The following is a 27017-nucleotide window of genomic DNA, read 5'->3' on the forward strand; positions in this document are numbered from 1 at the left end:
CCATCCACGTTGTGCCGCCCGGATGCGTGATGACCCGGGAGGATGGAGAAGTTGTCCGCGAGCCTGTCGGAGATCACTTGGAACCCCTTGGCGCTGCCTCTGGACGCGGTGGTCAGCAAGTTCCGCCTGCCCACTCTGGTCCGCCTGGCACACGGTAAGCCACTCAGACCGTTAGTCAGGTGCTTGTGCAGACAAGAGCAAGCAAGTTTTAGCACACATTAAATTCCCTGACTGCTACATGCCATCTTATTGCGAAGTTATTAGCCTTTAAATTGCACCTATCACTTAGTAGGCTATTTCTATCTACTTTTACTTTTAAAGCTATACTTATGTTCTTACAGTTTTAAGTGTCAAGTAGCGTATGAATCATAATATATGACTTCCGTGCAAAATATTTAAAGCCCATTTTGATTCATGGCATACCAGGGTCTTAATATAGCAATTTTATGTTACACTTATCAACAGTATATTAAGAACACACGCTTGGATTATTTGAAACAAATGCTCTAGGATTCCAGGTGCTCAAGTAATCATTAAAACATAATGCATATAATTTATTCTGAAATCCACATCTATGGTTTCCGTCTAGTTCTAAAATATTGACATAATTTTACAGAATCCGTGGATTTGAGTTAAAAGTTCATTTTTCCTGGAGTCTTTCATTTTAATAATCATGGTTGCGTTATTTTTCTTCATGTTCATCAAACCAAGTCACATTTGGTGCAGTTGTGCGCGATTCCCGTCAGTCACAGCCAAAAGTGTCCGGTGCACCACAAAGTGTCTGTTGTGCTACTCGAGTGCTGCTCCGTTCCTTTTCATATGCAAATGTAGTAATCTGTCGGTGAATGTGGGGAATACTAAAAAGGAGCGAGGGAAAAACTCAGTTCACCAACTTTGGCATTGTGCACAAATGCGCGCCCCCGTGCCATGTCCACCAAATTACGCACCAAGTTTTTTCTCTGTTTGCGCGTGGGCTTTCGAGGCAGAGGTGTTGATTAACTCCACTGCTCAAATCTGTGACGTTTGCGAAGGCCGACCAGGAGCAGGTTAGCTATTGACAAAAAGCTCTATGGACATTAACTACTTCAAACCGCAGCGTTTTATCCGGTGATACTTGGTCCTTTGACGTGCGTGCGTGAGGCCGAGTGCAAAGGGCCTGTTAATAGAAAGAGGAGAGAAATTCCATGACTAAATAGTATCAAATTATTTTCCACGAAACCATAAAAAGGCTAACAGTGTAATACACTGAGCAACAAAAGGCACATTGTGGTCGACTTAACCTCTCTCGCTTAAACAAATTATACTTTTTTCCTTTTTTTTTACACAATACTTGATTAAATTAAACTTATAAAAGTATTTTTGAATATATGTTTTATAACAACTATTTAATGGAGTTATGTATTTAAACAATCATTGTCACTATCTGCAAATCTGTGAGAGACTGTCAAAAGTACTACTGAAAAAAGGTTTCACGCACAATTTGCTTTTGTATGGTTTTTCTCAAATTCTGTCAGAAATTAAATATACAGTCAATAGGGGTCCCTATTTGGATGAGTATTTATCTTGTAGACCTACTTTAAAAGATTATTCAACAACAATACTCCTTGAGCTCTCCTCTCCAGGATACTGTTTACAGATGCAATTGAACTCCAGGTGGACAAACTGTAAATGCCTTCCAATAAAACAGTGAATTATATGGGACCTACATTTATTTCCCCATCACTTCTACACTAAAGTTAAATTGGCTTGCCTTGAACTGTGTGTGGATGTGAGTTGGTTTGCCATTGATGTAGCATTGTGCTCTCAGCATAAATCAATGTGGTGGCCTGGCTCAGCTCTGTGCATGGGGGCAGTGTAATAGTGGGTTGCCAGATCCTACAAAAGTCCAGATGACTACAGGGCTGGTCAAATGTCACACTAATTACAGACACTGAACTGTGAATCTGTGTTAATGTTTCTTAAAGGTACATTGTGTAACATTTGTGGTGAAGGGTCCATTAATTGCTTTTCTCCATGTAGATGTTATTGCTTTGAGTGTGAAGTTTCACAGTATGGTATTAAACCTTTCAATCTTCATGGAGACCAAACCAGGCCAAGTTACAGGTCAGATCTATGGAGAAGCAACCCCACTTACACTCACTCCTGTTTTCTAGGTATTTTTTATAAAACCACCTGTAACTGAATAAATGTAAGGTAAAGCTGTTTAATGTCATACTGTGTAACATTCAAGGCAGAGTAAGGACATTTCCATAGAAACATCTTTAACATTGTTAATCTAAAATACCCAAAATGTAATGTGACACACTCCACTAATTATTGCTAACACTATAACTTGCATTTTCCATGGAATTATAAAAAAGGCATGCATAGCTAAAAGCGTATTTATGACGTTTTAATTACTGATGGAAACAAAACACATCTGTCAGTCCAAATTATGTCATGATAATATGATTAATTAACCTACCAAATAAAAGCCAAATGTGAAGAATGTAGTTATGTACTTACTAGAAAACATGGTTATTATTTTCTTGGTAATGTGTGGGATAACAAAATTAATTTAATAGCCCTTGTTATCCCAGTTACTATGATATTTCCATCTTGGTTTCATATGGGCCATTTTACACATTATTGTGTTCTGATTTGGGTGTATGATCCCACTGTAGAACTGATAAAAGTGCACTTCATAACTTTTTGGATGAGGTTCAGTCACCTGCTTGTTTCTATGGATATATCATTGCTCTGTCTGGAATGTTCCACGGTATGACATTAAACACCTCTACCTTACATTTATTTATTTACAGGTGGTTTTAATGCTCAAAAACATGTCCTTTGTCTGTCAGCGGGGTCGCCTTTCCACAGATCTGTCTTCTAACTTGTACTGATTTGGTCTCCATGAAGATAGAAAAGTTTAATATCGTACTGTCAAACATTGTAAACAAAACAAAGCACTTCCATGGAGAAAAGCAACTGACAGACCCTCCACCAGAAACGTTACACAATGCACTTTTAAAACGGTCTTATATGTTTTTGTAATTTTTCCGTTGTTAATAGAAGTACCACCAGTTGAACTCACTGCACAGCTTGGAAAACCCTGTGTTATAATAATAATTTTGTTGTTGACAGGTGAGTGTGTGGAGGGTTTGGCGGAGGAGGATCTGGTTCTTCTTCACTCCTGTCGACAGTGGACCACAGTGACCGCCCACAGCCTGGAGGAGGGACATTATGTCATCGGACCCAAGATTGACATACCCCTCCAGTACCAGGGTGAGCAACCACTCACATGCTCTACTCTGATTTTGGGATTATTTGGGGGATTATAGTTCCTATGAAAAATTGCCCTCTATGACTTAGAGACTTTCGTCCATTGGAAAACATAGGCTAATCTTTGTTACTGTGTGTTGGAATAAGTTAGCCTACACATGACCTTTTCATGCAGATACAAAGTACATCTAGTTCATTTAAAACACAACATTTTTAGCCAGATGAAATGTAGAAGTAGACAATTTGTCTTAATCCATGAGTGAAATTACTTGGATATTATAGCTCAACATTAGCTGGAGGCAAATAGTTATGAAATAAACAAACTTGAGCAAAGATTCAAAGCAACACTTCTAGTCTCTATTATTAAAGGTCTGCTTTTATAGGAAGATTTGCCACCTTCTTGTCTCAATAGAGATGTTTTTATTGGCAGTGAAGACAATTAACAGGTCAAATCTGTGAAGAGGTGACCCAGCGCACATAAAAATGCTTGTCTGTATTTTTGTAATAATAACAAAGTAGATAAAGCAATACCACCAAATGAATTAGATGTGTATTATAAAGGTGTTTTTTATGTTGCGTACAATTTGTTTGTCCTTTTCTTCTCTCTCAGCCCACATCCATTCAAATCCACTTACACACACACACTTTCTCTCACTCTCTGTGTCTCTCTTTCATTCATTCATCCTCCTCTCCTGTATTACTGCTGACCTTCTGTGGCTCAGCTCATTGACTGCCCCTCTCTTCTTCCTGAATGAGTCTGTCTGTGTGTGTGTGTGTGTGTGTGTGTGTGTGTGTGTGTGTGTGTGTGTGTGTGTGTGTGTGTGTGTGTGTGTGTGTGTGTGTGCGTGTGTGTGTGTGTGTGTGTGTGTGTGTGTGTGTGTTTGTGTGTGTGGATGACCTCACCGGGGCTCAACCCATTGTTCCGAGTGTCCAGGCCGTGTCCTATTATTATGACTGTGAGTGTAACTGGATCTTAATGCGGCTCTTCCTCCTCTGATGGAGCACTGGTGATGTCACTGCCAGGCTCCAAACACAAACACTGGGCCCACGTCACCACGGTCCTTTTAGGTGTTTGTGAGAGGAAGTGTTTAATAACCACGATGGAGTGATGAGGAGGAGGAAGAGAAGGGAAGGTCACGAATGCAAAGTTATAATAGTGTGATGTAATTTCTATTAAAGGGCCCATGTCACACTATTTTTTCATCTGTGTTATGCTGTTTCCTCATCAAAAACACAGAGTTGTGTTTCATATATTTAATGCACAAATCCTACATATTTAGAGTTATGCTCTCAAACAGGAAACAGTCTGTTCCACCTTGTGATGTCATGTGGCTTTGCTTTGTTTTGAAACCCCATACACCTTCACTATCATTTGGAAGATTTCAGTCCTGGAATTGACAATATCTACTGAACAAAAAGTAGATGTTAACATGAAAAGTACTGTTTCATGACATCACAAGGTGCAGTAGAGCATTTGGAGCTTTGGAGATGTAGACAGACTAATAATAATGAATTACTCAAACATGTGTGAATGAAACAAAACACAACTCCAGGTATGTTTTTGAAAAGGTAACAACATTATAACATTGTCTAAAGCTAAAAAAAAAAAAAAAGTAAAAGTAAATTGTATGTATTAAAGATAATTTTGATTAGGCCTGAGTGTTATTACAAAAAATGAGTCTGACTGAAAACTAATAAAAATGTCTTTCATTGGTAATTTCCTAACACATAAACAATGTATAATTGCCATAAAAAAGTCTAATTTTTTCCACCAGAAGTCTGTTCAAAACCATATGCTTTTACTGATGGATGATTGGCTGTAGACCTCTCTATTAAAATACCAAAGGTGATCACTGATAATTCATTTTGACTGAATCATGATTATTTTGTTCAGTTTACATTTAAAATACTGTAGAAAATGTCATCATAACACTATCTGGTGCAATGAAATCTTACTTTAAAGGTCCTATATTACACAAAATTGACTCTTGTCAAGTCATGTTATAATGTTGTTACCCCATCAAAAACAGACCTGGAGTTGTGCTTTATTTCATTCATGTTTGAGTAATTCTGCATTATTAGTCTGTCTACATCTCCAAAGCTCAAAATGCTCTGTTTCACCTTGTGAGGTCATGCAGTTCTCAAGTTAACTGCTACCTTTTTACATTTTTTATCCCTGGCAATTCTAGGGATGAAATTATCCAAATGATTTTAGTGCAGGTGCATGGAGTTTAAAAACACAGGTGGGCATATCCTGTATTATCACATGAAATCACAAGGTTGTTTTTGTTTGAGAAACTCAGAATGCAGCCTAAATATGCAGGATTTGTCTGTTAAACATGTGTAAATACAAAAAAACACAACTACAGATATGTTTGTGATGAGGATACAACATTATAACATAGATCACAAAATATATAGTCCCCTCTCAATATTAAAAGTGCACTATGTAACCTTTGTAATGCGGCGTCTCACTTGTCTCCATGGTAGAAGCAATATCTGTAATGTTCCACTTCATGGCAAAAATGTACACATTATTCAAGTACAGGGGTTGTTATTATTATATACCTTGAAAAACATGCTCGTTACTGTTGACTTATCACCATGGAGACAAGTCTAAAATGTACGTAATGCACCTTTAAAGCGTAATCATGTTCTTTTGTGTTGAATGAGAGTGCAGATGAGCTCATGTCTGTGATGACTTCATACAGGAAGTCTAAATAAACTTATGTGGAGACACAGTAACCGGCTGTAGGTTTTCCCTTAGGACTGACCACAGGATGCTTCTCTCTCTCTCTCTTTCTCTGTGTCTGTCTCTCTCTCTCTCTCTCTCTCTCTCTCTCTATCTATCTATCTATCTCTCTATCTATTTATCTATCTATCTCATTGCTGTATCAATAATGGCATGAGTTCAAAAGACGAGAAAAGAAGGAGATTTGTAAGTTTATTAAGACAGTGGTGGAAGAAGTACTCAATTGTATTACCGGTACTTAAGTAAGAGCACAGATACCGGAGCAAACAAATACAAGTATTAATGTACTTGTTTAAAAATATACTTGTAGAGTAAAAAGTAAAAGTTTTTTTACTTTTCTGCTGAATAAACTTCTGCTGAAGTTTATTCAGCAGAAACAATTAAATTTTTCTGTTTTTATCAGTTTTTATTTATATATTTTGGTTTGCTAATTACCCATGTGTTGAAGATAAACCCTCAGCCTTTTCTGCAGATCTCAGACAATAATAAATACTTTTACTTTGTAGTCCAGTTGAAAAATAGTGCAGTAGAAAGGAGTAGAAAGTACAGATACCTGCTCTTAAATTTAGTAAAATAAAAGTAAAAAGGATGCACTTTAAAATCTACTGAAAATGTATACTTAAATACAGTACATTACTACTTTTACTTCATTACATTCAACTACTGCCAAGAGCATAATAGTAGTAATAGTAAGTAATACGTATTAAGTACGTAATAAGTATTACAACTATTGCCTACAGTGAGCTGAGTAGCCCCTGAACTGTCAACCTCAGCCTTTCAATGGACACATTAATGCCACAAATATCTGAATAACACATGATGGCACATTGGTTTATTCATATTTTGCCGATTTAAATCAAACTGTGATCTCATTCCTGTGATGAACTCACCATAGACACTCCCACTGGTCAACCTCATCTATGCTCTGAGTGAGTAACAGGTGTATTTAAAGGGACCATATTACACTATTTTGTGATCTATTTTATAATGTTACCTCAAAAACACACCTGGAGTTGTTTTATTCACACTTTTGACACACAAACCCTGCATATTAGGGCTGAGTTCTTCTCTCAAACAGAAAACACTCTGTTCCACCCTGTGGTACAGCATTATAACATGTTTTAAAGCTCCTAAGAGTCCATTATGTGTAACATTGGATCTTTAATTGCAATGAAGAGTACACTTTCAGAAGAGGCAGATGATTTTAGTTACCTCTTCACAGCAATATATACAAGCTATGTTTATATAAATCAAACACAATTAGGTTCTTGCTACAAGAAAATCACCCACTCAATATAAAAATATAAATATATAGTTGGCATAATTGGTGATAAACTCAGCTTGAATATAAAAGTGCCTAGAAGCATGTGTTTTTTATGTGTCTCATGCTTTTGTGTATACCTCTGCTCTACCTCCTCCATCTTCCATTTTGTGAAAGCAGCAGGTCCACTCGGTATTGTCCGATAGGTGCAAGCTTCATTCAAAGAGGTGGTGGGGGTTGTGGACACAGTATAAAGACATGGGGAGAACTGAATGAGTGACTGTGGAGTTTGGTATTCAGCTTCTCCTCTCAGACTGAAACCCTCTCCTCTGGTCACTGTGACTTTTGGAGGTAAACAAAATACCAGGGAATAACAAGAACTGAATGCACTGTCCGCAAATTGCACTCCATGGATATGTTGTTTGGGACTGAAAGGGCATCTGGCATAAAAATATGAGTAATATGACATGGAAATTTCAAATAAACAAGGGAGAACAGTAGTAGGTTGGCAATTGATTTGAGAATCTTTGAAATGGTAGCTGAGTTGGTAGAGGGTTCGAATCTCGCTCTTGACGTAAAGAGCGGTCAGATCCAATGCCTCACGGGTGCGATTCCAGCTCCCACAGATGAATGCTGTTGTTGTGTCCTTGGACAAGACACTTAACCCTCTTCACCTCTAGAGTCTGCATACATTATAGTATGAATGTGCCTGTGAATGGGTGAGTGGTTTCTTGATGTGGAAAAGTTAAAGGACTGTTCAAATTACCCCCAATAGTGCAGAAATATCACTCTATAACATTGTTTGAAAGATTTCAACTTTAGTTTATTCCAGTTTTATTATTAATTATATATTTTTTGCAACTTTTTTCACATTATTATAAATAATATAACCAATATTCAAAATATTTTTAAAACAACATACAAAATTATATTGATGATTTGATAATTTGATTTAACATAAAACATGGTTGGCTATTGCAAAGAAGTCCACTCACAATAAATATTACACGATGACTTAGAAATTAATTTCATTTGTGGACTTCAGTTTAGAACGATGCCATAGCACAGTGACTAACATTTCAATGAGTCATTACTTTAATGCTTTAATACTTTAATACTATACTTTGTACCAGAGTAATTTTTCCTTTACAGTGCTTTTTAGCTTTGGTTATAAAAAAAGTGAAGGGCAAACAAGTAATTCAAGCAAATCATTGTAGGCGGCTATTTTTGTGGAATAGTAGATCCATTAGACTGGATTTCAGTTACCAAAATATGTTATAAGTTTTCTTTTTTTTAAACTTTCTGTATAGGTTTTCAAGGACCAGAGCCCATTAAAAAATATTTAGTTTTAAATTGTTAATTGCTAGGGCAACATTCCAAAAGTTTCATTACTCTGAATCTCATGGAAAGCATTATAATACTGTTCAAACTTCCTTATCTGGCCTATATTTCAGTCAAGCGCCCAAACCAAAACAGCTATGGTCAATATTCTCTTGCTGCTGTAAGTCTGCCGGTCAAGTGAAACATTTACGGATGGGGTGAAGCGGCGAGCGTTGTGTGTGTGTGAGGGTCTCCATGGATACGTGTCTCTGCTCTGCCTGAGAATGGGCTCCTTTATGGGTTACCATGGCGACCCCGCTGGTTGCTGATTGGCCGGGAGCTGGTGCCAGGTCAGAGGTTACGGAGGTGTCTTTGTGTCCGCCCCGTTCCGATGGCTTTGCACTAGAATTAACCTCTTAACTGGAGTGTGTGGTTTCGCTCTTCTGTTGTTTATGAATTTATTTCTCTGCATTTCTCACGTTAATTCTGCACTTTGTCATGGGTCATCAAAGTCTTGTTTTTGTTATAGTCCCAAGCCTGGGTAAATAGAGAAAGTGGTATGAGGAAAAGAAACAGGCGTGGTTTAATAATTACAGTAAATGTATATATACTAATGCATATAGGACTGAAAACCTGGTCTGGCTAAGATCACAATGGTGGTTGACTATATTTAGATTTAGATTCAACTTTATTGTTATTACACTTGTATAAGTACAAGGTAACGAAATGTGGTTTAGCATCTAATCGGAAGTGCAAGGAGCAGTAAATTCGATATATACAATATGTGGCTATATGTTGGGAGTAAGACCCGTTTAAGTTCTTTTCCAGGTTTACTGTGAGCGGGCTTACATCTCCACAAACCTGACACTAACTTGGTGTGGAGAGGGGGCCTCCTCCTGCTTGTTTCCAGGGAAATGTTGTTCATTTCAATATAATTTTCCACAATATGGCATAAAGCTCATTTATCTTCATAGAGAATGCTCGAAAGTATGGTTTTAGCTTTATATTATCTATGATGACCTGCATGATTCCTGACGTGCCACCTGTAGAAAGGTACATACTGTTCCTTTAACTTGCCTTCAAGATCATTAAAAAAATCCCCAGAATATATAATAATTACATTTACAATTTAAAATCAAACAAAACAAAACATAAAACACATTCTAACCACTTTTTACGTTTTCATTTGTCAGTACTGAGACCTCCTGTATGTAAATGTACATATTGTTTGTCCAGGGAAGTTCAAGCTGCTGGACGAGGACCGTGATGTGAGGGACCCAGTGCAGTACTTCTCCAGTGTGGAGGAGGTGGCCGGAGCCTTCCCCGACCGAGTCTTTGTCATGGAGCCCATCACATTCAGCGTCAAGGTAACACTCCCTTTAGAAGGCATTATACTAGGACAAAGTTTGCACTTAACGGGAGAGGGAGAGCTCACCAAACCAGAACATGGGTAATAGGCACACGTTACACTTTCTTTACTTTACTTTATAGTTTATTTATTTAATGAGACAGGGACAGTGCACAAAATACATTAACCTTAACAGGAGAGATGCATTGTACCAAGTTGTAGCACCACCGCTGTAGGTCCTGGGTAGGTTAATCGATTGTATTTAATTGATCTTAGCTATCAGCTATCAGCTATTCTTCCTGGAGACCTATGTAGTATGTTTTTTGGGGAGTTTACTTTAACATATTTTTCATGAAAGCTATACACTTAATTTTTAAATGTGAGGGTCCACCACATGCTTGTTTCCAATATATTACTCTGCCTGGAATGTCCCACAGCATGGCATTAAACATATCTCCTGAAGTTACATGGAGACAAGCAGGTGACACCATTAGGCCAAGTTTTAGATCAGCTCAGTGACGTGTCCCCTCACAATAAAAATGTGTGATAAAATGTATTTGTTTTAGCAATAAAAACAGCTTAAACTGAATAAATACAGACAGATGGGGTCATGCCATACTATGAAACATCCCAAACAAATTATAACATCTCCATTGAGAAAGTATGTGGAAGAAAAAGTACAGATTTGAGTTCTAAAATTTGAGTGATCTAAGGCAGAATCTATATAAAGATAGTTTAAAAAAAAACAAAAAAAAACATTTAGTTGGTAACATTGGTACTTAATGTATGTATGTAATGTATAACCCTACTAGCCAAATCAAAACTCTTTCATGGATGTAGGCTACTTGAATATCCAGCCCCTCCAAAATAGTATCCAACATCTCTAGTTTTGGACACACTTACATTCACTCATAATTTTTACAGTTTTATAAGACAAATTAATTGCGTATGTTTCAGGTTGTGTCTGGGGAGTTCAGTGATGACAGTGAGCAGTACAGTTTCAGTCTGCAGGCCGGAGACGAGCTGTCACTCATGGGGAAGGCGGAGCTTCTGTGTGCCACGCCCTCCAAGGACAAGACAGGCCTGAGCGCATTGCTGAGACGCCTGGGAAAAACTCCAAGGAGTGAGTACAGCCAAGGTCACCCCAACCCTGCTGTTTAGTGGGAGCACTGGGCTAATAACATGGGCTATTTCGTTTCCACAAAATAAACATCCCCCAATTATTTTACATCTGGCCGTCATTAAAGGTGCACTGTGTAACTTTTGAGATGGAGGGTATGTTACCTGCTTGTCTCCGTCGTGATATTATTGTGAATGTACCACAGTGCGGCATTGCACTCAATTCTAGTTGCTTTTATTGCACAAAAATACATTGAAAGCTCCCCTCCACACAGAACTGACCTGTAACTAGGCCTGGTGGAATATCCTGCATGTCTCCATGGTGGCAGATAAGTTTAATGCCATACTCTGGAACATTCTAAACAAAGCAATAACAATAACTCTGCAGCATTTGGTATAGTCTAATATATAACATACATTTCTGTAATTGAATGTAGAGCTGCTGCAGCTTGAATTAATCACAGAAAACAAGTATTCAGTGAAAGTTACACATATGGTAAGAGCTAAGAGAACAAAGTACAAATTAGTGTGATTAATAATAATTAAGCTTACAGAAAGTCAAGTAAATATAGTGTGGCTACTGTTGGGACACTTAGCCCCCATTACGCATTTCAGTCACAAAAATGTGAGATGTTGCAACATACGGGTAGCATAAATAAATATCAAACAATACTAATAGTAGTATTACTAATACTGTGGCCATACCGGTTTGTCAAAGCCTAATCCCATCAGATCTCAGATGCTAAACAAGTGTTAGTTGTTAGTACTTGGATGGGAGACCTGGGAAAATCAGGTGCCACAGTGGGTCGTTATGTCCTTAGGCAAGGCACTTCACCCACATTGCCTAGTATGAAAGTGATGTGTGCATGAGTGATGGTGGTGGTCAGATGGCGCTGATTAGCATGGCAGCCACGCTTTAGTCAGTGTGCCCCCGGGCAGCTGTGGCTACAGTAGTAGCTTACCACAAGTGGGTATGGAGTGACTGAAAAATGTCTGTGAAAAGGTCTATATAAATAAAGAACTTACTTACTTACCTAATTATGTGGACATGCATGGACATAAATTAAATAATATGTTGTGTCCGACATACAATCAGTACCGAGTCAATATGCGAACAGAATTATGGGTGTTTTTTAAACATGATGCAAAGTTTTCCTTCATAAGAAGCCAAGTGTTTTGTAACAATAAAGTGAAAGTAATCTCATTTCTTTCCTCGCAGGTAAAACTCCGTGCCTGGTTTGCATGAATCACCGCACCAACCAGAGTGTGAGCCTGCCTTTCGCCTGCCGGGGGCGCTTTTGCACACGCTCCCCTCTGGAACAAGGCATGCTGGGAGGAGAACACACAGTGCGGAGCATCATAGAACGTGTCCGCCTCCCCGTCAACGTCTCCGTCCCGACTCGCCCGCCGCGGAACCCATACGACCGTCACGCAGTGAGAGAGGGCCACCGCTACAAGCTACTCAACATCGTTAGCAAAACTGTGGTACTGTGCTTGGTCCTCCGCAGACAGGAAGTATCCCCGTCCCACTTCCTGTTACTGCGGTGTATGCCTAGATTTAACGTAGCGGAGGCGTCTGTCCACACGGCGGCGCTGGAGAGCCTACTTTTACGGCACGCGTTTGACCCAGACGCGTACTCTCGGGCTGTCAGGGAGACCCGCCCGGAGCTGGAGTGCATGACGGAGGAGTGCACCAGCCCGCGCCGCTCCAGGGTGTGCGTGGGACAGGACTCGCTCGCCCCCGCTCTACAACGCCTCTCCATGTGCGGCTACGTGGGCGGGGTCACCGACGGCCTATCACAGCGCTGCAGGGACTCTGTGGGGGAGGGACCTGGTGAGGAAAGGGAATACATGACTCCCGAGTGGACGGACACAGATATGCGGACCAATGAGGAGATTCCGTACGAAGAACTCTGGACCAATCAGAACACAGAGAGTTTGGGGAAGGAGCCTAATATTATTTCGATTCACTCGTCCTCCTCTATGGACGGGTCACTGGGTACAGTAGTGACCAGAGTGTCCACCCCGCCACCTGTACCGCCCAAATCAGATGCGGTGAGTGGGGCTGTCTCCTCCTATGGCTCTGTCCGGGGCAGTATCCGGCCTCTCAAAGTCAAGACACTGATCTGAATTATTCATACATTACAGCTTTTAACCTCCCTGACCACATACACACTCACGCACTCTCACACACACAGACACACACACACTTCCTGGAAAGGCCGTACTCTGGCTAATGCTTATGTGACGTGAATACATCCTGGTTAAAAGTAGCACTAGTGACATAGAAGGAAGGCTATTTCGGTTGTCGCTATATATAGTGAGATCCTCAAGACATTATTACTTAATGAAAAGTAAAAGTTAAATATAATTAAGTGCACAATAATTCTTTGTATTGGTGTGAAATGTTTTATAAAGAATATGAAACTATAGTAACTCGACAAAACTATTTCAAACCAAAATGAACAAATGAAATGCTTTGAAAGTTGTAACCTTTCTGAAGAAATACACCACGATCAATGATGTTACTTGCCTGAGAATGTTCCACAGTATGACATTAAACTTCTCTATCTTGCATTTTTTCAATTACAGTTCATTTCTATTTATCAAAAATCCTTAAAATGCATGCGTTCTTACTGTAAGTGGAGTAATCTTCCCACAGATCTGACCTGTAATTTGCTCTGGTAGTCTGTTCGTCGCTGTGGAAATGGAAATAGACCTAGATAAGTTTAATGACCTACTGTGGATCATTCCAGGCGAAGCAATAACATCTCCAAAGAGAAAAGCAAGTGCTGTAGACTCTTCCAGAAAAGTTACACAGAGTTTCAATTAGTTTCAAATCACATTATATTTCTGTATTTGGTAGAATATGAGTTTTTTTCTATGAGAAGAGCAAGGCAGACTTACCAAACCATAGATCAGTTTGGACATCTGAGTACAGTCATTTGTTCTCCCTCATCAAATGTGCTGTGGGCGTTGATGTGTGTGATCCAGTGCAGGATAATTACACCCTGCCACCTCTTTTCTTATTCCCTTACATTTAGCTGTCTGCTGGAACGGTCACCAAGTTCAAAACAAAGATACAAACAAAGATACAAACAAACGCTACTTAACTGTACAATGTAAATGTATATAATGTATATAATGTCTTTTGCCTGTAGGTTAGAGAGGAATGCCGTTACCTGATAGCTCCTCCCGTCCCCCCTCGCTGTTCTAAAGGAGGGTCCATCTCCAGTCCTGCCCCGAGCCCGCCGGTGCCCCCACGCTTTCCCAAAACCTCCACATCTCCAAGGCCCAACCTGTCCTTTTACTCCTCCGGATTACAAGAAAGGTATCATAAGAAAATACAGCTGTTACGTAGTAGGACTTCGTAGAGGCTTGTTTCAACTGTTTTGTAAAGAAGTGAAAGTAGTATTAGTAAGTATTGCAAAATTGACTTTTTGGAGCTTTCTAACACGTTATGTAGCTTTTGTTCCCTTAATAAAAACATGCCTGAAGTGATTTTATAAGTCCATGCATGTTTGAGTAATCTTGCAATCTCTCCCGGGTACATATTGTTCATAAATATACAAAGGCAATATACTATAACTTCACAAACCTGATGCGATGTGCAGTAGTGTCACAGGAGGGTGAAAGCACAAGAGAGGGGGGACTCCAAGCGTCAAAAACGAAACTGAAACTAATTAAAGCTTTTAATACGTCTTTTCAGCAAATATAGCATTTTTATTCAGCAGTTCATGTATAAATGTTTGTGTTCCAGCTGCCCCTCCCCTGATACCTCCCTGTACTGTTATCCCTGCCCTTGGGGAGACTGTCCTGCTCCGAACCCCACCAGTCCTGAACCATCGCCCGCCCCACCTGCAGACAGCACAGCCAATCCGCAGCCAGCACAGGCCACTTGGGCGGAGCCATGGGTGGAGTCGTTCTCTGGGCCCCGCCTCAGGCCGCCTCCACCTCAGAGTCGCTTCGCCCCCTTCGGTGCACTGAACCCCTTTAACCGCCAGTCGCCCTGCCCCTCCCCAGAGCCCAGCCCGCCCTCAGAGTCAACCAGGGGGGCAGAGGGAGGCGGAACTTGGAGCCCGCCTCAGGACCTGTCTGCGCTCTCATTGGAGGAAGTGTCCGCCTGTCTGCGCTTTATCGGCCTATCAGAGGCGGCCGTGGCGGTGTTTCAGAGAGAGAGGATCGACGGGCGCCTCCTGGTGCAGCTGACAGAGGACATCCTGTCACATGACTTCCACCTGAGCCGCCTGCACGTCACCAAGATCATACAGTTCATCCAGGGCTGGAGACCCAAGATCTGAGCCCAGATGGACTGGGCCTTCAAACCTGTATACTACTGCACAGTACTACCACTCTGTACTACCACACTGTACATCTGCACCGTACTACTGCACTGTCTAATGGTCAAGCTCCCATAATGTGCTGAGATTTGGTTCGAATTAGTTCAGCAAGTATGGCAAATATTGGTGCAAATAATAAAAATATGTGGGGTGTAACAGACAGAATCAGAATCAGAACAATGTAAAAGAGAACTCAAGACTACTGAAGAATGAAAAAGCACAATATGGGAATTTGGGAAATATGTCACATAGGTACAATTATAAAAAAGTCTGTTCTATAGTATGCAGCTTTGAAAGCAGAACCCCTCAGAAACACTGAGCCTCATGTGCCTGTTGGCCCCTGAGCCATAATGTGCCTTCACTGTGAAGCAGCGCTGAGCCCAGTGTCTGGACCTCCGCCCCCTGGTGGCCTAAGTGCAAAGTGATCAAATATGATATTTCATTTTCAGAACAAAATACAGTCTGATGGTTCCTCAAACCAAGACTAGTTTACAAAGCAGTTTTCTCCACAATTCAAATGACCCAAACCTGAATGTAAAAGAGAGTGCAGACTGCAAAGACTTTGAATTTACCACTAAGTTGACAATGTGAAGAAATTGTATTTATGAGGGTCTCATCCTTATGTATGATCCAATTGTAAGTGTTATTTGACAGGTACATGAACAAGAACAGTAGGCTAAGCTAATTAAGCTAATTATTTAATAAAACTTAGTCAGAAAAAAAATAGTTAAATGCTCATTGGGTGGTTCTGAAATTAAATTAATGTCTATATATTTGTTGTGTAAAAAGATAGAATATAAGATGCTTTTTTGTTTTTCAAATTATACCTCAGATTTAGTTTAGTATTACTTTAGGCCATAACTACAAATTAAGTGATAAACATGTTTTTCCCAACATGTATCACTATTTTCAGTTGTAAGCTATGCTGCTACGAACATATAACCAGAAAGAATGATCAAATAAAACACAAGATTTTAAGAAATATTGTAAGTTCTTTATTAGAGATGTTGTGTTGCTTTAAAATATCATTTTTAAGTTTTCTAAGCACAATATTGAAACATGCCCTGCACTTTGTAGACCCAGGAGAGATGGTACAGATAGAGAACTGTAGTGTTACTAATGATGCATGTGATAAAATACTGCTGTCCAATAAAGAGGCATACTTTTGCAGAACATCACAGACTTGTAAAAGCATTCTTTCTTCACTTTCAATATAACTGATTTCAAACAGGCCAGAAAAACATGAATATTTGTGGAATCCATGGCCCTATTATGAAATACCGTCTAACAGCTCAACGTTAACTGATGCTATGTATTATTATTAATATTATTATAGCCCTGTATTTTTACATAAATATGACATAGATAAATTCCCTGAACATGACTAATGCTAAAAGTATATACAATATACCGTATCAAGATGGCAAGTCAGTAAAGAAAACCAATTAATTAATTAATAATGGCTTCATAGTTATTGAAAAATACAATGGCAACTTAAAATTTTTATCATTTTGGCCATAAAATTAAAACATGCATTCATCTGATGCATTTAAATCATGGCATGTTAATGTAAACTCTAAATCAAGTTATAAAAACAGAAAGATAGTTATGGTTGCTCAAATGAACAATGCTATCTTTGTAGAGTTGTGAAAGAAATGTTATTCACTTCCTTGACTGAGGTATATTTTTCTAAAATATTGCACAATTACAAAATTTTAAAACATTTTCAGGCTCTCCAGTAACATAAAAGACAGACCGTCCTCACTAACTTGTCCAAGTTTCGTTTTGATGATCCTTATTTAGAATTAGTGGTGGAATTTCTTGCTGGGGTCCTTGGCGTGGTCCAGGAGCAGCTGACAGGGTGTGAACTGGTTTCCATAAACATCCTCAAATCTCCTCATGATACTCACAAGGTTTTCCGCTCCGAATGAATCCACATACCTGAACGGACCTATGAAGACAAATAAGAAAGATATATTTAAAATCAAGCTAATTGCTTTGAGAAAAACAATACCCTGTTTGGATTTTGTAACACTACACCTTTGATAAAGCCTGAACAAAGACTTAATTCATACTGAACAAATGAGTCATGCTGAGTAACTATTTAATTTCAAAGTAGGCAGATGTCCCAGTGTTTAAAAGCACAACTTACCACCCAAACAAGGAGGGAAGCCCAGGCCGAATACTGCTCCAATGTCGCCCTCTACTGGGCTAGTCAGGATGCCCTCCTGAAGGCACAGCACTGCTTCATTGACAAATCGAGACACCAGCCTGTATTGGATATCAGAATCTGAGGATCTGCAGATACAAAGAAGACAAGAAAAGATGAGATAATGCAAGGAAAGAAATTAAAACCAGAAGGTATAAGAGTAAATCTGTAACATTTTATAATAACTATAACTAATAATTAGAATGATTCAGGCTTAGGTAACTTAATTACTTAATTAACTATCCCAAGCCTGAATCATTCCTAATAAATTTATAATATTGTAAAAACCAGGATTTCTAGCAAACTTACACTGTGGATGGAGCGGACAATTTGAATTTTTGTAGAATTTTCTCAGCATCTGAATTCACAGTCTTGCCCTTTTTGCCCTTTCCATAGACAAAACAACCTTTGCCGGATTTACGACCTGGAATTGACAGATAGCACTTGAGTTTAAGATCAGTTTGAGTTTTGAGTTTTTTGGGTTTTTTTTTTTTTCATATTTTAGGCAATAGTAAATAGTAGTAACATGCCTTTAAAACCTTTCTCCACCATTGTCTTGAGTACTTCTACATTTCCACCTCCGAATCGAGAACCAAATGCTTTACCAAGATCCTACATACAGAATACAAACATATTTCAAATAAATAACAAGGCGTTTTAGCATTATTTTTTACAAAAATGACTATAGACTGAGCGTTACCTCTGCTACATGGGCTGCTACATCAATTCCTACTTCATCAGCCAGAGTTGCAGCTCCCACAGGGAAACCAAAACCTGTGGTCAGTGTGTCCAGCTTTTTCGGTCCAGTTCCTTCCTTTTAAACCATTTCAAAAAATAGCAATTATCATAACCAAAAGTGACAAATAATATGAGAAAATACGGTAGTGGTGGTATACCTGGAGAACTCTAACAGCTTCTGCCAGCATGGGAGCCAAACAGCGGGTCGTGTAAAAGCCTGGACCATCCTAGAAGTGTGATTTAAGGTAAAATTGAAGAAATGTATTGTAAGAACATAGAAATAAAAATAAAATAAAAAGTACTTACTCCAACCACAATAATAATCTTCCCTTGTTTGAGCCCAACACTGACAGCAGAAGCGAGTGTGTCTTTAGAAGTTTTATCTGTGGTGATGATTTCAAGTAACTGCATTTTGTCCACTGGAGAGAAGTAGTGCATGCCGACCACCTGCAAGCAAAGCAATAAATTTAAGTCTTTTTGTTTTATACTGTGTTAGAATATAGAAGTAATCCACTGACCGCCATACCTTCTCTGGGCGTTTGCTGGCAGCGGCGATGTCCTTGATGGGTAAAGCAGAAGTGTTTGAGGCAAAAACACAGTGAGGAGGGATCACCTGCGGGAAAAATTATATTATATTTTTATCACCGTGGACTAAGCCATATTTAATTGGGCTTACATTGTGTGCATGGTATTTAGAATGTGTAATTGTTTTTGCTTGAATATTTTTGTAAATTAAACATTTGCCTATAACTATTAAGAACTGTTATATTGAGATGTGACATGCCCCCAGGAAAAGTATGAGTATGTTTTCCCAATAATGAAATTTAAATCTCCAGTTCTATGCTTACAAAAATGTTTTTATTATCAATTTAAATTTTTTTTCAACACAAAGCAACTGTAGTTTTTAATATTGGCATGTGGTCTTACAATATTCTGATACTGATGAAAATGTTTGACACCTCTTTGATACACTAAGCTGCATATGCCAGTAGGGATCTGAAATAAATTATCTTTTATTTATTTAGGTTTTATTTTCTAATTGTATTTTTACCATTGCATTGCACTTTGAACAACTATCTACCACAAATTGCACTGATGTCAAATGGTGTCCAGGAGCTACTATCCCTGTATTGTTTTCGTAGTATCTTTATAAGTACTATACAAAATACTATATTTATTAGGGATGTAACAATAACCAAAATATCGTGATATTGTATCGTCAGAAGTCTTCGTGGGCTGTCACAATATATCGAATTACAAAATCCTTTCCTTAAATGTATTGTTTTATAGTAGCAATAGCTAATAAACATTGGGAACTACATATCCCATGATTCATTTCAGTGCAGACAACATGAAGAGGTATGTTTTTACTTGAATTCTTGCGATTATGACAGAAATAATTCACATCAAAATCTTGTCAGGGTATTTTAAAAGCAATAAAGTGTCCTCTCTACAATTATATCACAATAAATATCGTGAGATGCATATCGTGATAATATCGTACCGAGAGATCTGGATATCGTTACATCCCTAATATTTATCATAACCTGACTGCAAAATCAGTACTTCTGCAAACACATGATTACACAATCCTATATTCCAGCTTTCATCAGACACTGTAACTTTCCAGAGCACGCCTCACCTCTTCTATTTCCCTGATGACTTTGTGCTTGATGTTGATGTCCTCAAACACAGCCTCGATCACCATGTCCACCGTCTGGAAGCCCGAGTAGTCCAGCTGAGCCGAGAGGTTAGACAGAGTGGCATCGCGCTCGAACGACGTCAGAGCTCTCTTCTTCACCTTTGTGTTGAGACTGCACAGGTAGCAAGGGGGAAATTCAATGTGCTTATGCAGCTTGTTACAAATGCGTTGATTATATATGGAAAATAACATACTAATTTTGTTCTAATCATCGTATACCTGCTCAAAATATTTCACTTAAAAACAATTAACTTATAATTTTTTTATTACTTTGAATTGAGAATATTGATTAGAGTGGATTATTATTACTGAATAGGTATTTTTATTAATTAATGTGGAATATTAAAACATTTACATACACGCAAATTCATAAAATTTTAATCAAGATTGAGATTCAATTGTTATAAATGGCAATTATTAAAAGTCCCTCTTGTTTATGTTCAGGAATTAATACTTTAATTCATTATTAAAATACATATTATATAGTTAATATGAAAAAAATTAAATGTAATAAAAAATCATCATCTACCAATATGAAAGAAACTTAGATTTAATTTTTTTTTGGTCATATTACCCAATCCACAATCCAATTCCTAATACAAGCCATTTTTACTTGTGCATAATCTTTGTTTTTCTATATTGAATGTTATATTGTCATGTAATACTATAAATATAAATGATTCATAACACAGGTTTAAAGCATAAAATATAATATTACCCTTTGTAGACCTGCTCCTCTCCTCTACTGACGCCTTCTACTGTGGTGTCCTTCAGGATGGTGTTTAGACCTTTGTCAATGGACACCTGTGCAATACCTGCCCCCATCAGCCCTGCACCCAGGATGGCCAGTTTTCTAAAATACAAGAAATTAGAATCAAAACTTAGAAATGTACAATCATAAAATCATCACAACTGAACACTCACTTCACTTCCTTCTCTGGACTCCCAAATTTGTTCTTCTTACAAGTCACCTGACCGTGATACAGGCCAATCAGAGCCCGGGATTCTGGAGTCATCGCCAGCTGTCCAAAGTTCTGTGCATTGTGGGAAATATTACAAATAATTCCTTAACTATTTAACAGACAATTCATAGACATTGATGCTTACTTCAGATTCAGTTTTATAGCCTGTCTCTCTGCCCTTCTCCATACCTGCTTGAACACACTGTAGGCAAAAGAACTTAATATTATATCTTTGACTTTTGAACTTTAACTCTTGTATCTTCAAAAGAGAAAATGTATATACTTTCAGACAGGTTGCACTTACTTCAATGATCTTGACAGGAGCGGGGTACAGGCCTTTCGTCTGTTTCTGCACCTTCTCCCTGACTGTTTTGTAGATCTTGTTTTGCACTGGACCGAGCCCCATGACCATGTCCTGCAATTCTAATAAAGTAATAACATCTTAATATTAATGTATATACCTCAAAAAATCTGTACCGTATAATTATTTTTTATCATACTTTGTACAAGGCCTTTCTGTTTTGAGAGGGGAACTTTCTTGTTGACGATTCCTTTGGCCAGATCTACAGCCACTTCCTCAAGATATTCGATCGTTCTTTCTTCAGCAGGTTTCACCCCAGGGCCTGTGAAAAATGCATACAAAGATAAAACTCCTTTGCTCACATTATAACTCACTATCTCAGTCTATCATAAAACAAATGTATTGTTTATTATTAAGTATGTATCTGTATCCAAATTCAGAGGGGATCACAGAGGGGAGGTTCACTGAGATTTGAAAAATAATCACGACGTAAGAATAAACATATAACATGTTGTCAAAAATAAATAAATAAAAAGTGTTTAATAAAAAGCAATATTTTTGATTATGTGGCTCCATTTTAACACATTTATCCATCCATCCATCCATTTTCGTCCGCTTATCCGGGGCCGGGTCGCGGGGGGAGCAGCCTAAGCAGGGACTCCCAGACTTCCTTCACCCCAGACACGTCCTCCAGCTCCTCCGGGGGGACCCCGAGGCGTTCCCAGGCCAGCCGAGAGACATAGTCCCTCCAGCGTGTCCTGGGTCTTCCCCGGGGCCTCCTCCCGGCGGGACATGCCCGGAACACCTCCCGAGGGAGGCGCCCAGGAGGCATCCGGAACAGATGCCCGAGCCACCTCAACTGGCTCCTCTCGACGTGGAGGAGCAGCGGCTCTACTCCGAGCTCCTCCCGTGTGACTGAGCTCCTCACCCTATCTCTAAGGGAGCGCCCAGCCACCCTGCGGAGGAAACTCATTTCGAGCACTTGTATCCGCAAGGCAAGGTTTATTTGTATAGCACAATTCGTACACAAAGTAATTCAAAGTGCTTTACAGAATAAGAAATACATTAAAATCATAATAAAAACAAATCAAAACATAAATAATCATGAAGATTAAAATTAAAAAAGAGAGACATAAATTGGAGAGAAGAGTGCGGAATGAAAACCTTTCAGTTATATGCACAGTTAAACAGAAATGTTTTGAGTCTGGATTTATCCGCGATCTCGTCCTTTCGGTCACTACCCAGAGCTCATGACCATAGGTGAGAGTAGGAACGAAGACTGACCGGTAAATCGAGAGCTTCGCCTTTCGACTCAGCTCCCTCTTCACCACAACGGTCAGATACAGCAACCGCATCACTGCCGAAGCTGCACCAATCCGCCTGTCAATCTCCAGTTCCGTCCTTCCCTCACTCGTGAACAAGACCCCGAGATACTTGAACTCCTCCACTTGAGGCAAAGACTCCCCACCCACCCGGAGAGGGCAAGCCACCTTTTTCCGGTCGAGAACCATGGCCTCGGACTTGGAAGAGCTGATCTTCATCCCAGCCGCTTCACACTCGGCTGCAAACCGCCCCAGTGCACACTGCAGGTCCTGGCTCGATGAAGCCAACAGGACAACATCGTCCGCAAACAGCAGAGATGAAATCCTGTGGTCCCCAAACCGGACCCCCTCCGGCCCCTGACTGCGCCTAGAAATTCTGTCCATAAATACAATGAACAGAACCGGTGACAAAGGGCAGCCCTGGCGGAGTCCAACATGCACCGGGAACAGGTCTGACTTACTGCCGGCAATGCGAACACAGCTCCTGCTCCGGTCATACAGGGACCGGACAGCCCTTAGCAAAGGGCCCCGGACCCCATACTCCCAGAGCACCCCCCACAGGACACCACGAGGGACACGGTCGAATGCCTTCTCCAGATCCACAAAACACATGTGGACTGGTTGGGCAAACTCCCATGAACCCTCGAGCACCCTATGGAGAGTGTAGAGCTGGTCCAGTGTTCCACGGCCAGGACGAAAACCACACTGCTCCTCCTGAATCCGAGGTTCGACTATCGGCCGGATTCTCCTCTCCAGTACCCTGGCATAGACCTTACCGGGAAGGCTGAGAAGTGTGATCCCCCTATAGTTGGAACACACCCTCCGGTCCCCCTTCTTATACAGAGGGACCACCACCCCGGTTTGCCAGTCCAGAGGTACTGTCCCCGACCGCCACGCGATGTTGAAGAGGCGTGTCAGCCAAGACAGCCCCACAACATCCAGAGACTTCAGGTACTCAGGACGGATCTCATCCAAACCCGGAGCCTTGCCACCAAGGAGCTTGCCAACCACCTCAGTGACTTCGGCCAGGGTGATGGATGAGTCCGCCTCCGAGTCCCCAGCCTCGGCCTCCTCCTCGGAGGACGTGACGTGACGGTGGGATTGAGGAGATCCTCAAAGTATTCCTTCCACCGCCGGACAACGTCCCCAGTCGAGGTCAGCAGCTCTCCCCCCGCACTGTAAACAGTGTTGGTGAAGAACTGCTTTCCCCTCCTGAGGCGCCGGACGGTTTGCCAGAATCTCTTTGAGGCCGTCCGATAGTCCTTCTCCATGGCCTCCCCGAACTCCTCCCAGCTCCGAGTTTTTGCCTCCGCGACCACACGGGCTGCAGCACGCTTGGCCCGCCGGTACCCGTCAGCTGCCTCAGGAGTCCCCCGAGCCAGCAAGGCCCGATAGGACTCCTTCTTCAGCTTGACAGCATCCCTTACTTCCGGTGTCCACCACCGGGTTCTGGGGTTGCCGCCGCGACAGGCACCACAGACCTTACGCCCACAGCTCCGAGCAGCCGCATTGACAATAGAGGCCGAGAATGAAGCCCACTCGGACTCCATATCTCCGGCCTCCCCCGGAATCCGGGAGAAGTCCTCCCGGAGGTGCGAGTTGAAGGTCCCTCTGACAGAGGGCTCCGCCAGACGTTCCCAACAGACCCTCACTACACGCTTGGGCCTGCCAGGTCTTTCCGGCTTCCTCCTCCGCCAGCGAACCCAACTCACAACCAGGTGGTGATCAGTTGACAGCTCAGCCCCTCTCTTCACCCGAGAGTCCAAGACACGCGGCTGGAGATCAGATGACACGACGACAAAGTCGATCATCGACCTCCGTCCTAGGGTGTCCTGGTGCCACGTGCACTTATGGGCACCCTTGTGCTCGAACATGGTGTTCGTTATGGACAAACTGTGACTAGCACAGAAGTCCAATAACAAAACACCACTCGGGTTCAGATCGGGGAGGCCGTTCCTCCCAATCACCCCTCTCCAAGTGTCACTGTCGTTGCCCACGTGGGCGTTGAAGTCCCCCAGGAGAACAACGGAGTCCCCGGTCGGTGCACTGTCTAGTACCCCTCCCAAGGACTCCAAGAAGGCCGGGTACTCTGCACTGCTGTTCGGCCCGTAGGCCGACACCACAGTGAGAGACCTGTCCCCGACCCGAAGGCGCAGGGACGCGACCCTCTCGTTCACCGGGGTGAACTCCAACACACAGCGACTGAGCTGTGGGGCAATGAGCAGGCCCACACCAGCCCGCCGCCGCTACCCGCGGCCAACGCCAGAGAAATGGAGAGTCCAGCCCCTCTCAAGGAGTTGGGTTCCAGAGCCCAAACTGTGCGTGGAGGTGAGGCCGACTATATCTAGTCGGTAACGCTCAACCTCCCGCACAAGCTCAGGCTCCTTCCCCCCCAGCGAGGTGACATTCCATGTCCCCAGAGCTAGTCTCCATGTCCGGAGATCTGGTCGCCGAGGCCCCCGCCGTCGACTGCTGCCCAGATCTCTCTGCACCGGCCCCATATGGATCCTCCTGCGGGTGGTGGGCCCACGTGAGGACGGCCCCACGTCGCTCCTTCGGGCTGAGCCCGGCCGAGCCCCGTGGGGGGAGGCTCGGCCACCAGGCGCTCGCTGGCGAGCACCCACCCCAGGCCTGGCTCCAGGGTGAGGCCCCGGTGACGCCAATCCGGGCGACGTAACTGGCCTTGTTGGTGTACTCATCATAGGGGCTTCTGAACCGTTCTTCGTCTGACCCGTCCCCCCGGACCTGTTTGCCTTGGGTGACCCTACCAGGGGCACGGAGCCCCCGACAACATAGCTCCCGGGATCATTCGGGCACTCAAACCCCTCCACCACGATAAGGTGACGGTTCAAGGAGGACACATTTAAATACATTTTATCCTGATTTGATAAATTGCAGAAGTCTGAGATAATACAATAGTCATTTTATATCAATAAGTCTAAATGGTTATAGTTCTGACTGCATTTCTGTGTTGTAAATCAATGTTGCCATTATATATTATTACCAACCTAAAGGGTCAACCAGCTGGTGCACTAGGCCCATCTTCTTTGCTTTGTCTGCTCTGATGTTTCTGCCTGTCAACATCATGTCAAATGCTCCAGGAAGCCCCACCTAGACATGTAACAGAAAGTTTAGACCTATACCATAAGTGACCTGTCACGAAACAGTATATATATAAGTTTTAATGACCATTTTAGGCAGTCTTTGAGTTCCACCAGCTCCAGGCAGCAGTCCCAGCATGACTTCTGGTGTGCCCAGGATGGTTTTATGGCTCTTGGTGGCCACTCTGTACTGGCAAGCTAAAGCAAACTGCAAAGACACATAAAAAGATAAAATATTCTGACCAATTTATTCAGTTTTTCCCCCTTTTTTCTGTTCTTACTTCTAGGCCTCCACCCAGGCAGGATCCGTTGATAGCAGCCACAATGGGGATGGGTGATTTCTCAATCTTATCAAACATCTTCTGGCCCTCCTGTGACAGCTGCGTCACCTCCTGGCTGCTCTTACACGCCGAAATCATGCTGCAGAGACAAGGAATACACATGATTTTAACTTTCAAACAAAGAAATGCCAAAAGTATACTAAAATAAAAGCCATTCAGGAATTAGCAAGATTTAGATTGAACATAACATGTACAATCCAAGGGTGAGCACTAGGGGTGTGTACTGGCCAAATCCGAGTATCCATAGGCTTCAGAATGTTGAGAAATTAGAATAGTTTCCATAGCATAAACAGTTTAATTGTGTCTTTTGAATGGGAAAGTCCTCAAAATGTTGCCTATACCAAGAAGCTGAAACCCATGAATATGATACTTGTATTATACTGTATTTACGGTATATTGCAATGATGTTATCTCTACACTAACACACATAGACAGGAATAAACTGAAGACATTTTTTCAGTTTGTACCTTGCTAACAAAATAGGGATGTAACAATAACCGAAATATCGTGATATCATATCGTCAAAGTTCTCACAATAATATCGTGGACCATCACAATATATTAAATTACAAGTCTTTTTGCTTAAATTAAGAGTTATGGTGCAGCAATAGCTAAAAAAAAAAAACTGAGGGAACTACATAGACCATGATCCTTTGCTCCATTTCAGTTTAGACTACAAGAAGAAATAAAACTTTTTTGGATTAAGCCTTGTCAAGGCATTTTAAGAGGAAAAAGTCAGATATTAACAGTTTTGTTTGTATCTACACAATATCACAATAAATATGAGAAATGAGATGTATATCGTGAAAATATTGTACCAAAAGATTTGGATATTGTTCCATCCCTACTCATGGTCCTCCCCACCATATCGTGAGCTTTCCCACGATATCGCAATAAATATCGTACTGTGAGGTTCATACTGTGATGATATCGTATCGTG

At 41.2% G+C, this 27017-nt stretch overlaps 2 protein-coding genes across 2 annotated transcripts in view; one reads left to right on the forward strand and one right to left on the reverse strand.

Moving 5' to 3' along the window:
• gareml (GRB2 associated, regulator of MAPK1-like) lies at positions 1–16410 on the forward strand. Its single transcript, XM_055149628.1, has 7 exons — positions 1–154; positions 3124–3264; positions 9831–9961; positions 10900–11065; positions 12281–13116; positions 14223–14392; positions 14822–16410. Exons 1-7 carry the CDS (start codon positions 43–45, stop codon positions 15360–15362), a joined length of 2097 nt encoding a protein of 698 aa, XP_055005603.1. The 5' UTR covers positions 1–42; the 3' UTR covers positions 15363–16410.
• The window catches only part of hadhaa (hydroxyacyl-CoA dehydrogenase trifunctional multienzyme complex subunit alpha a), a 12646-nt gene continuing 2012 nt past the window's right edge, over positions 16384–27017 (reverse strand). The window contains exons 5-21 of the mRNA XM_020941209.2: positions 26018–26156; positions 25825–25944; positions 25644–25746; positions 21513–21635; positions 21317–21435; positions 21158–21214; positions 20975–21084; positions 20769–20903; positions 19991–20162; positions 18875–18961; positions 18655–18795; positions 18507–18575; positions 18311–18424; positions 18141–18222; positions 17920–18034; positions 17554–17699; positions 16384–17352 (exon numbers count right to left, since the gene is read on the reverse strand). Coding sequence (XP_020796868.2) covers positions 17207–17352; positions 17554–17699; positions 17920–18034; positions 18141–18222; positions 18311–18424; positions 18507–18575; positions 18655–18795; positions 18875–18961; positions 19991–20162; positions 20769–20903; positions 20975–21084; positions 21158–21214; positions 21317–21435; positions 21513–21635; positions 25644–25746; positions 25825–25944; positions 26018–26156 — 1978 coding nt within the window. The 3' untranslated portion in view covers positions 16384–17206. The remainder of the gene's footprint in view (positions 17353–17553; positions 17700–17919; positions 18035–18140; positions 18223–18310; positions 18425–18506; positions 18576–18654; positions 18796–18874; positions 18962–19990; positions 20163–20768; positions 20904–20974; positions 21085–21157; positions 21215–21316; positions 21436–21512; positions 21636–25643; positions 25747–25824; positions 25945–26017; positions 26157–27017) is intronic.

This window comes from Boleophthalmus pectinirostris, unplaced genomic scaffold, assembly GCF_026225935.1.
Source record: "Boleophthalmus pectinirostris isolate CB_2022bp ecotype Guang Dong unplaced genomic scaffold, ASM2622593v1 HiC_scaffold_13, whole genome shotgun sequence".
In the NCBI taxonomy this organism is placed as follows: domain Eukaryota; kingdom Metazoa; phylum Chordata; class Actinopteri; order Gobiiformes; family Gobiidae; genus Boleophthalmus; species Boleophthalmus pectinirostris.

Coding starts and splice junctions, on each gene's coding strand:
- gareml (XM_055149628.1), top strand. CDS start 43: ATGGAGAAGTTGTCCGCGAGCCTGTCGGAGATCACTTGGAACCCCTTG. Junction 11,066..12,280: donor CCTGGGAAAAACTCCAAGGA/GTGAGTACAGCC, acceptor CTTTCCTCGCAG/GTAAAACTCCGTGCCTGGTT. Junction 14,393..14,821: donor TCCTCCGGATTACAAGAAAG/GTATCATAAGAA, acceptor TTTGTGTTCCAG/CTGCCCCTCCCCTGATACCT.